The 11,529-nt window shown below is 40.8% G+C and overlaps 1 protein-coding gene across 1 annotated transcript in view; it reads right to left on the minus strand.

Annotated features, from left to right (window-relative positions):
- Window positions 1–2,166, minus strand: part of GLDN (gliomedin) — a 52,976-nt gene extending 50,810 nt beyond the window's left edge. Inside the window, exon 1 of the mRNA XM_040342673.1 lies at window positions 1,621–2,166. Coding sequence (XP_040198607.1) covers window positions 1,621–1,995 — 375 coding nt within the window. The 5' untranslated portion in view covers window positions 1,996–2,166. The remainder of the gene's footprint in view (window positions 1–1,620) is intronic.
- Between the last annotated feature and the right edge of the window lie 9,363 nt (window positions 2,167–11,529).

The raw sequence follows: 11,529 nt of genomic DNA on the forward strand, positions 1-11,529 counted from the left end.
AGCTCAAACACAGAGCAACAGAGGCAGTGGCTGGGGTGTACACATTGCTACGCTTCGCAGCCATGGCAAAAATTCCTTTATTTATTTTTAAATGTTATTTTTTTCCAATTTTTTTTTATTTGTTTTTGTTTTATTTTTTAACTGCTCTTTTGGGGGACTTTGGTGAAATATCAGGGTTCTAAAAAGACCTTACATCCAAGACTGAAAAAGGGACTGAGGACAGGATGGAGGAGGAGATACTAGAACTGATCCCCCCAAGAGGATCAGTATCTGCAATAAGGTAGAACAGGCGGTCCTCCTGCTCGGCAGGTGCCCAGGGGCCCCCCATTTGAACTAATAGGACAAGGACCCAGTACAGGAGGGCTGTACAGCCTTATCATCCACCACTGGTGCACACAGTAATTAGGGTGTGCCCAGGCACACCCAGCACACCCCTTGTGCACGCCTATGGTTTAGTGGTTTGCCAAAAGATCAGCTTTAATAACACCAAACAACAGTCGTTTGAATAATAGATCTAATGAAACTGCTTCCATGTGGGGACACTTTAGCAACACACAAAATAGTAATAAGTTGTAATTAATGAACCGCTATACACCAAAGTCAAACTGACAGAATAATTTACAATTCTTTTGATTATGAAAACATTTCATTTCTATTCATCTTTTCAAAGCAATGCATGTAAATTTCATATTTTTTTATATATTTCACATTTTTAAAACCTTTTGACATTTACAGTAGTGGCCAAACATTGCATAGCCTGTGAGCAACATCTAATGTTCTAACATTGTTGGCCTCTAATTTGTGAATCAAGACTCCTAACCGCGCGCATGGAAATAAAGATGCCCTGTTGTCCATGTCATTTTAATACAATTGAATTAGTATTAATGAAAAAAGCATTGCATTAAGGTGCTTATATTCACTACATATTCAGATACCAAAAGATCTGTACTATACTCCCAGCTTGATGTTTAATATGCTTCCTGTGCAATCCAGAATATACAGTTCAGGAGCTAAACAGCAAACATGTACAAGTACAACGCGCCGAGAAAAATTAAGTTCATTATGCAGTGCGGCTCCTCTGCTTGATACCGAGCATGCGTGTATTTTTGTGCATCGGAATTGCATACACACGGTCGGAATTTCCGACAAGAACTTTTGTCGGAAAAATTGAGAACCAGCTCTCAAACATTTGCTGTTGGAAATTCCGACAGCAAATGTCCGATGGAGCATACACACGGTCGGGATATCCGACAACAAGCTCCCATCGAACATTTGTTGTCGGAAATTCCGATCGGGGCGTACGCGGCATAAGATACTTCTTTTTGCTCCTTTTGTTGTAATGTATTGCAGGAACTCAAACTACTCTTACTGAAACCTGGTCTGTCTGTCGGACAGTGCATATTATTGTGGATCAATGAAGTACTTTTCTGGAAAATCCTATTTATATATATTTTTTCTTACTAAGCAGAAAATAACATAACACTAACAGTATCATTAGCAGTCATATTACTATTATATACATAAAAGAAAACAAGATAATCCTATTTTTGATGAGTTAAATTAATGTAAAAATTATTCATTTTTTTAATTCAATGTTTTGATTTCTCATGATTACTCTACCGGGACCATTGAATATGTCATCATCATGAGCATGTCATCATTTTCCGCTCGAATGTAAGACTCCCGCGGCCTGTGGCGATGGCTCCGTTTGTTCCTGGATATGTAAGGTCCTGGTTGTTCATTGTCTTGTGTGGTAACCTCTGATATGAGCTGAGTCAGGTGAGATGTCAGAAGGTCCTCCTGGGATGGTCTTTGGTAGGATTCCAGCAACTTGACTCTAGAAGCAATGTCCTTCCATTGCAGCAGAATGAATAAGGTTCCTCCTACATTGAGTACTGTGAAAATGATCAGTACAGCTAGGACACCTCTGAGTGCTGCACTACACCTGTCCTTTTCAGAACAAGCCAGTAAAGTCACAGCCCTTTGAGTCCCCATTCCAATAATTGAAGTTAAAGCAATCTCTATCTATGCAGCCTTCTTCTTTCTAATCCTCCAGCAGAAGAACAGTGTCTTCTTCAGGGCACAAAGCACTTTTCATGGGCTGGAGCCTGTTTAAATGTCTTGAGTTGCCGTGGGCTGTTTGACAAAGATTATACTTTGAGATCCAAATTAATGATGTGGAAGTGATGGCAGAGGCGTGTGTGCAGGAAAAGGCGAGGAGGGGCCCTGTACGAGAATGGATGGTAGCTTGGAAACAACTGTTAAAAACCTCATCACATTTTAATTGTATGTATCAGCAGTTAGTAAAGAATTGGCAGAAAAGTTCAGTAAGTAGTCATTATTTGGAGGAATGGAACATGTGGCCCCTACTAAACAAACATGAAGTACGAATAGCTGAAAGACAGAGCTTGTCATTGTACAGAAGATAGACATTTTCTAGATCATGAGCAATAAAATACATCATACGATACATTGTTCCAGCTGCTCCTAGTAGTAGTGTCTGTATTACTGCAGCACATTTTAAAAGAGTGTTTCATATAAAATGTGAATGTTATGTTCTATGCATCTGATACCAAGAATATTTGTAATGATATAGACGTGTTCCTTTATCTACAGTGGATATAAAACCACATTATTTTATTTATTTTTACTTCCCTCCACCTAAAAACAATTGAGTTTGTTTTTCAACTGAATTGTACAATTTATAGGTCACATTAAAGGTGGAAAAAGTGATATAATGATTTATCTTTGTCTCATTTATTTACATCACAGAAACCCAACAGTTTTTATATCCATTGTATACAAAAATTGTAATATTTTATATTTATGTCCCCTGGTTAAAGTGGATGTAAACCCAAATGTTTTTTTTTTAATGTCACAATGTAGAGAATAAGATTTCCTATCATCTGTGTCCAGTCTTGCCACACAGAGTTAATCCAGCTCTGAGCAATCCTCTTTTATTGTTCAGTGAAAATGAACAGACTTCCAGATAAAAACCTGTCTAAATAAAAAGTCCTTTTCGTCCCCCTCCATCGAGTGACAGGGTTTTTACATATCTCGTGCACTAGCTTGGACACATGCACATTCCTGGATGTTTATCATAATATGGGGGGTGATCCACAGTTCATTGTGAGAGGTAATGCATGTCACTCAAAGCAAGGGGACGGAAAGGACTTTTTATTTAGACAGGTTTTTATCTGGAAGTCTGTTCATTTTCAAAAATTTGGGGTTTACATCCACTTTAAGCAGTTACTACTTATTGTTTTCTGTTATCCTAGACGGATGCACAATAAGAGTTTTTGAAAAATATTGCCCCCTAAGGGCCCTTTCACACGTACGGACCGTATGTCCGCATTTTCATCTGTCCGTTTGCGGATGAAAACGGGACATACATGGGTCCCTATGTGATTACGGGTGTCAGCGGATGAACATCCGCTGACACCCGTAATTTGTCCGCCTCCGCAAACATCTGCGTTTGCAGATGGAAGAAATCCTATTTTTCTTCCTTCTATCGGATCGGATGAACATGGACATACGGTCCGTGTTCATCTGATCCCCCATAGGGGAGAGCGGAGGAGACACAGGCCGGTCCCTGCACAGTGTGTGGGGACCGCCCTGTCAGCTGCCAGCTCAGCTGGGATTTTACGGAGGATCCCCGCTGAGCTTTGCGGACACACGGAGCGGATCATTACTGATCCGCTCCATGTGAAAGGGCCCTAAGGCCGCGTACACACGGTCAGTCCATCCGATGAGAATGATCCAACGGACCATTTTCATTGGTTCACCACTGAAGGAGAATGATGGTCTGATGTGCGTACACGCCATCGTTTCCGAAACTGATCGTGTCAGAACGCGGTGACGTAAAACACACGACGTGCTAAAAAAAAACGAAGTTCAATGCTTCCAAGCATGCATCGACTTGATTCTGAGCATGCGCGGGTTTTGAACCAATGCTTTTGTGTACTAACCATCGGTTTGGACCTCTATCGGTCAGCCGTCCATCGGTTCGATTTTAAAGCAAGTTCTCTTTTTTTTGGACTGAAGGACAACAGACCGATGGGGCGTATACATGGTTGGTTTGGACCGATGAAACAGAACTGTAGTCCGTTTTCATCGGTTTGGACCGGTCGTGTGTACGCGGCCTAATATGCAACCATCGTTTTAAACATCTTGAGGCTGTTTATATAAACATTGAAAAATGTAAAAATAAGTAAAGCCTTGTGCACACGATCGGACTTCCAACCAATTTTTCCGTGGATTTTGGTCCGAAGGGCATTGGCTGTGAACTTGTTCTGCATACACACGGCACAACACGTCGTTTTTCAGCTCTTTACTGCCACCTTTTGGGCAACTTCTGCTATTGTTGTCTGATGTTTAGCATTGGTTCTGAGCATGCGTGTTTGTACTTTGGATTTTAGTTGGATGGACTGGCGTACAGACAATCGGATAAACCAACGTAACAGATTTATTGCCCAACAATTGGTGAGCTTGAACATCCCACTTTTGTTGTCGTTAATTCAGCCAACAATTGTCTGATGGAGCATACACACAGTCGGATTATACAACACAATACGTCCATCAGACAATTATGGCCATAAAGTTAGATCATGTATAAGAGGCTTAATACTTTTCCCATAGGGGTCGATCAATAGCTTTGTTTTATTTTCCAAACAATACAGGACGAAATATGATTGGCCACCATTTTTAACTTCTCACTTTTTCACATTTTGTCTTGCTTTTTTTTTATAAACAGGCTCAAAACTCAAGGGCGGTATAGTTTGTAGTGATATTTTATACATGATCACCTTGAGCAACTTCTCACTTTTCTAAACCACCATTATATCTGGACTTAAAAAAATGTTTACTTGTTTCACATATACATTAATGCTACCACATCAGACAGTTTGTAAGATACTAAGAATCAAATACCATTAGAGTAGACTCCTGTACCCCCCCCCCTGCTTAATAGATGGCGTTCTATGGTTCCCCCCCCCCTTTTCCCCGCCTATTGGGTTCGGCCCATTGGGAATCGAATGAATTCTTAAACATTATTATCCAATTGTTTCGCTGCTTGATTATTGTTTGGATATTGTGTATATTTTTATTCCGCTCATTTTGTTGTATTACACTATGTCATACAGTTTATGTTCTTTATGTTTTTCATATACACTGTATTACTATTGCTTCAATAAAGCAATCTGATTGTAAAAAAAAAAAAAAAAAAACATTCGGTATCATTACCAGTACATTTTCTGAAAACTTTTTTCAGCTAAGTGGGAATTTTACATTTTCCTAAGGTGGCAGGAGGGTTTATTAAGTACAAGCAGATTTTTACACAGACCAAAGTGCCAGGATAATTCATTATAGCAACAAATTATTACTGTAGCATTATTTTACACTGTATGTTGGAAAACTATATTTTGCAATTTGTAAGTGCCCAAGGATCACAATATGGGCACCATTTATTAAAATGTGATGTATGGTACATTAAAGTGAACCTGGGTCTGTTTTACTAAAGTATAAAGAAAGGTTTTACAAATGCCAATCTGTAAAAAAAAAAAAATCACATTTAAAAAAAAAAACATTTTCACAGCTAGGAAGAAAAATTGCATAAATGTTTCATATTCTTATTTAAAAGCAGCACATATAGCTAGATTCAGATAGCCGGGCGCATCTTTGAGGCGGCGTAGCGTATCGTATTTACGCTACGCCGCCGTAAGTCAGAGAGGCAAGTGCTGTATTCACAAAGCACTTGCCTCCTAAATTACGGCGGCGTAGCGTAAATGGGGCCGGCGTAAGCGCGCCTAATTCAAATGAGGATGAGGGGGCGTGTTTTATGTAAATGTTATGTGACCTGATGTGATTAACGTTTTTTACGAACGGCGCATGCGCCGTCCGTGTACATATCCCAGTGTGCATTGCTCCAAAGTACGCCGCAAGGACTTATTGGTTTCGACGTGAACTTAAATTACGTCCAGCCCCATTCACGGACGAGTTATGCAAACTACGTAAAATTTTCAAATTTCGACGCGGGAACGACAGCCATACTTAACATTGACTAGGCCAGCTATTTGTTCGACTAACTTTACGCAGGAAAAAGCCTTACGTAAACGACGTAAAAAAATGCGCCGGGCGCACGTACGTTCGTGAATCGGTGTATCTAGTCATTTACATATTCTACGCCGAACTCAACGGAAGCGCCACCTAGCGGCCAGCGGAAAAATTGCACCCTAAGATAGGACGGCGCAGGAGACTTACGCCGCTCGTATCTTAGCCTAATTTAAGCGTATCTGGTTTCCAGCCATTACCAGTAAAAATAATAAAAACCATAAAAGTCCCTAAATCTGTCCTGTAGTTTGTAGACGCGATAACTTTTGTGCAAACCAATCAATTGCAATTTATTTACCAAAAATATGTAGAAGAATATATATCGGCCTAAACTGAAGAATATTTTTTTTTATTATTATTTTGGGTTATGTATTCTAGCAGAAAGTAAAAAAAAAGTTTTTTTCAAAAGTGTTAGGCCAGATCCACAGAGCGAGTACGCCGGTGTATCTACTGATACGCCTGCGTACTTTCAAATTTCCTGCGTCGTATCGTTGTTTTGAATCCTCAAAACAAGATACGACGGCTTCTGGGTTAGATCCGACAGGTGTACGGCTTCGTACGCCTTCGGATCTAAGATGCAATACTTCGGCGTCCGCTGGGTGGTGTTCACATCGTTTTCCGCGTCCGGTATGCAAATTAGCTATTTCCGACGATCCACGAACGTACGCGCGGCCGTCGCATTCTCTTACGTCGTCTCTAGTCGGCTTTTTCCGGCGTATAGTTAAAGCTGCTTTTTTGCGGCTTATAGTTAGATTTGCCATGTTAAGTATGGCCGTCGTTCCCGCGTCGAAATTAGAATTTTTTATTTTTTTTGCGTAAGTCGTCCGTGAATCGTAAGTCATGTCTAAGTTTAAAAAATCCTTGCGACGTCATTTCGCGCAATGCACGGCGGGAAATTTAGGGACGGCGCATGCGCAGTTCATTCGGCGCGGGGACGCGCTTCATTTAAATAAAACACGCCCCCTAATCGACTGATTTGAATTCAGCGCCGTTACGCCGCTTGAGATACACAACGCCGCCGTAACTTACGGCGCAATGTAAGTTACGGCCTAATGTAAGTTACAGCGGCGTAGCGTATCTCACATACGCTGCGCCAATCTATTTGTATGTGAATCTACCCCATGGTCTTTTTTTGTTTATAGCGCAAAAAATAAAAGCTGCTGAGTTGATCAAATACCACCAAAAGAAATCTCTATTTGTGGGTAAAAAGGACATAAACTTTGTTTGGGCACAGTGTTGCACGACTGCGCAATTGTCAGTTAAAATAACGCAGTGTCGTATCACAAAAAATGTACTGGTCATTAAAGGGGTAAATCCTTCCGGGGCTGAAGTAGTTAAATAATTTTTACTGTTAAGGATGCCTGATTTTTATTGACAGGGACTATTCTTACTGGGTTTCCTAATGCCCTGTACAGACGATCGGATTTCCCGTCGGGTTGTTCCGACGGAATTCCGCTCAAGCTGTCTTGCATACACACGGACACATCAAATTCCGACCGTCGAAAACACGGTGACGTACAACACTACGACGAGCCTAGAATAATGAAGTTATGCTTCCGAGCATGGGTTCAATTGTTTCCGAGCACGCATGTTTTTATCTCTGTCGGAATTCCATACAGATGACCGGAATTTCCGATCGGGAAAAAAATAGAACACGTTCTCTTTCTAAGTCCTTTGGAATTTCCGATGGAAAAAGTCAAATGGGGCATGCACACGGTCAGAATATCCGACTTTTTCCATCGAAAATTCCGACCGTGTGTACGTGGCATTAGATGTGATGTCTGCAATTTTATTTTTTGTATTTTTATTTGTAACAGGTGATCCTGACAATAATAACACCCACTCACTGTATTGTGTCTAAGGAGTAGCAGCACTACCACCCAGGAGATACAGAACAGTTCTCATCTCTTTAGCATGACCAGGAGGTGAATTGTAGTCTTACTGAGAGAGAGAGAGAGACTTGTAAAGCGCAACACATGCGAACTGAATCGCCTCTGGGCGCTGTATCCATTTCATGGGTAAGGAACCCCTTGACCTCAGAAGAGATGGGTTTTAATCTTTCTCCTGAAGGCCAAGTGGTCCGACTCCAGTCGGATGGTGGTTGGTAGTGCATTCCACAGGCGAGGTCCCTGGACTGCAAATCTTCGATCTCCTTTGGACTTGTATCTGGCCTTGGGTATCTGGAGGAGGTTTTGATTGGTGGATCGCAGAATGCGATTGGGGTTATGGGCTTTTATTTTTTCGCATAGATATTGGGGGGCGTTGCCTTGAATACACTTATATATTAGACAGAGTGCCTTGAAAGTGATTCTGTATTTTACTGGCAACCAATGAAGGGATCTCAGTGAAGGTGAGATTGATTCCCATGGTTTTTTCCCAGTCACTAGTCGAGCGGCCGTATTTTGAACGACTTGCAGACGAGTGATTTGGTATTTGGGGAGTCCTAGATAGAGGGCATTTGCGTAGTCGAGTCTGGAATTGATGATTGTTCCCACCACGACTGCAATGTCCTCTTTCGGGATAAAGGGCGTGAGTCTGCGTAGTAGGCGCAGCAGATGGTGGGATCCGCTGACTACTGACCCTATTTGCGCATCCATTATCATGTAGGTATCGAAAATGACTCCGAGACTTTTGACTTTGGTGCTAGGGGTGATAGTTTTACCCAGAATGGGTGGGGGAGTCCATGTTGACGCGGGGTGATTTTTCCGGTTAGCGTGAAACAGGAGAAGTTCTGTTTTCGAACCATTGAGTTTAAGATAACTGGATGTCATCCAGTTATCTATTAGAGAGAGGGATTTCTCTAGTCCAAGAGAATGATCTTTTTTGTTGCAGATGCGGAAATACAGTTGTGTGTCGTCTGCATAGGAGTGGTAAAGTAACTTCTGGTTACTGATGATTTCAAAGAGAGGGCGAAGATAGATATTAAACAATACGGGCGATAAGGGAGATCCCTGAGGGACTCCGCATGACACCGTACGTTTTTCAGAAGTGAAAGACCCCAGTTTCACTATTTGTGATCGGTTTTCCGAGAAGGAGGAGAACCAGGGTAAAACACCTTCATCGACTCCGGCTACTTCAGCTAGCCTAGCCAGTAGTAGTCCGTGGTCTACAGTGTCAAAAGCCGCGCTTAGGTCCAGCAGTATCAGGAGACAAGATTCTCCTTCGTCTGCGGCCTCTAGAGCGTCATCCCATACTGAGAGAGAGATAGGAACAATGATAACTGATTTAGACTCAGTTTAGACTGGAATTGATCAAACTGACTAGGTTAGGCTGGAAAATGATTATTTTCCATTGATTGGCAACATTGAGATATTTTGTTCATGAATATGATCAGATTTTGATCAATCAAATTGTGAAGTTATTTGGTGAAAACTTCCATATGTGTGCATATCGATCAAATGGGTTGGTAAGCCTTGGTGATAAAGCATCAGTGGAAACACCTTTTTACCATAATAACTCTTATGCCTTGTACACAAGATAGAAATTTCTGATGAAAACAGTCTGATGGAATTTTTTCATCAGAAATTCCTATCGTGTGTGGGCCCATAGTATTTTTTTCCATCAGGGTAAAAAAATTTAACATGTTTTACATTTTTCTGAATAAAATCCTATGGGAAATTCTGATTGTCTGTGTGGAACTCCGTCTGGGAAATTCCTATTGTGTGTACAAGGCATTACAGGAGTGCATTTCCCTTCCTAAGGGTAGATTTCCTCTCACTTCCTGTTGTCTCCCTTTGTTTGTTAGTAGAAGTCGTATGTAAGTCAGTTGTTTGTAACTAGGAGACCGCCTGTATAATGCAAAGCTGTATTAGTTAGTTTCTCTTATATCTGCCTAGATATATTTTAACAGGATTGGCATTTGGTTTGTGCAACACTGGGAAGAGTTAATCTTGGGGACATTACAAATATTGTGACAGTCCTCTCATTGTTGTCTGTGTTTTGAGGTTTGTGGATTGTCTTAATAATGGTTGGGATATTTGAGTACATTGATGACTAATGTAAAAAAATGTTATGACTGATCAACCGTTGAAATAATCTGTGATTTTTTTGTTCTATGTGGGTTTCACAATTTATTGTTTTCTCATGTTTACCATTTAGCTAGTTTGAAGTAAATGTACAAGCAACAGTACACAAACATTTTAACAAGGAAGGTTACAATGAATTAATGTACTTTCAAGGCATGGATGGGAAAATACTGCTTCACTTTCAGGCCTCGTACACACGACCGTTTTCCTCGACAGAATCCATCAAGAAACTTGGTGGCAGAGCTTTTTTGCCGAGGAAAACGGTCTTGTGTATGTTTTTCATCGAGAAAACTGTCGTGAAACTTGATGAGAAAAAAAGAGAACAAGTTCTTTTTCCTCGTCGTGTTCCTCGTCGGGCTGGTTTTCGAAGAGAAACACGTTCGTGTGTATGCTTAGAAACCCGCACATGCTCAGAAGTGTGGCGCCAGTGGAATCAAACTTCCCCTTTATAGTGCTGTCGTACGTGTTTTACGTCACTGCATTTGAGAACGAGATTTTGTCTTGACAGTGTGTACGCAAAGAAAGCTTGTCAAGATTCTCGACAAGCCTAATAAGGAAGTCGTCGAGTAAAACAATGTTTCATTTACGACGAGTTCCTCGGTTGTGTGTACGAGGTCTCAGGCTTTAAAAAGGGTGTTAATTCCATTTAGTGCAATTCTAACATTGTACATTTGTTTTTCATTATATTTGAATTCTTAGGATAAGTAATTTATTGTGAATCCCTTTCTAGAGCAAGTGTGTATGTATTGTACAGTGCTTTGAAAAAGTATTCATACCCCTTGAAATTTTCCACATTTTGTCATGTAACAACCAAAAACGTTTGGGATTTTATGTGATGGACCAACACAAGTGGCACATAATTGTGAAGTCGAAGGAAAATGATAAATGGTTTTCAATTTTTTTACAAATAAATATCCGAAAAGTGTGGTGTGCAATTGTATTCAGCCCCCTTTACTCCGATACCCCTAACTAAAATTAATCTCAGTATAAATACAGCTGTTCTGTGAAGCCCTCAGAGATTTGTTAGAGAACCTTAGTGAACTAACAGCATCATGAAGGCCAAATAACACACTAGACAGGTCAGGGATAAAGTTGTGGAGAAGTTTAAAGCAGGGTTAGGTTATAAAAAAATATCCTAAGCTTTGAACATCTGTCATCTGAAAATGGGAAAGAGTATGGCACAACAGCAAACCTACCAAGATATGGCCATCCACCTAAACTGACAGGCCAGGCTAAGAGAGCATTAATCAGAGAAGCAGACAAGAGGCTCATGTTAACTCTGGAGGAGCTGCAGCTCAGGTTAGAGAATCTGTCCACAGGACAACTATTAGTCGTGCACTCCACAAATCTGGCCTTTATGGAAGAGTGGCAAGAAGAAAGCCATTGTTGAAAGAAA

The sequence above is a fragment of the Rana temporaria genome, chromosome 3 (genome assembly GCF_905171775.1).
Source record: "Rana temporaria chromosome 3, aRanTem1.1, whole genome shotgun sequence".
In the NCBI taxonomy this organism is placed as follows: Eukaryota; Metazoa; Chordata; class Amphibia; order Anura; family Ranidae; genus Rana; species Rana temporaria.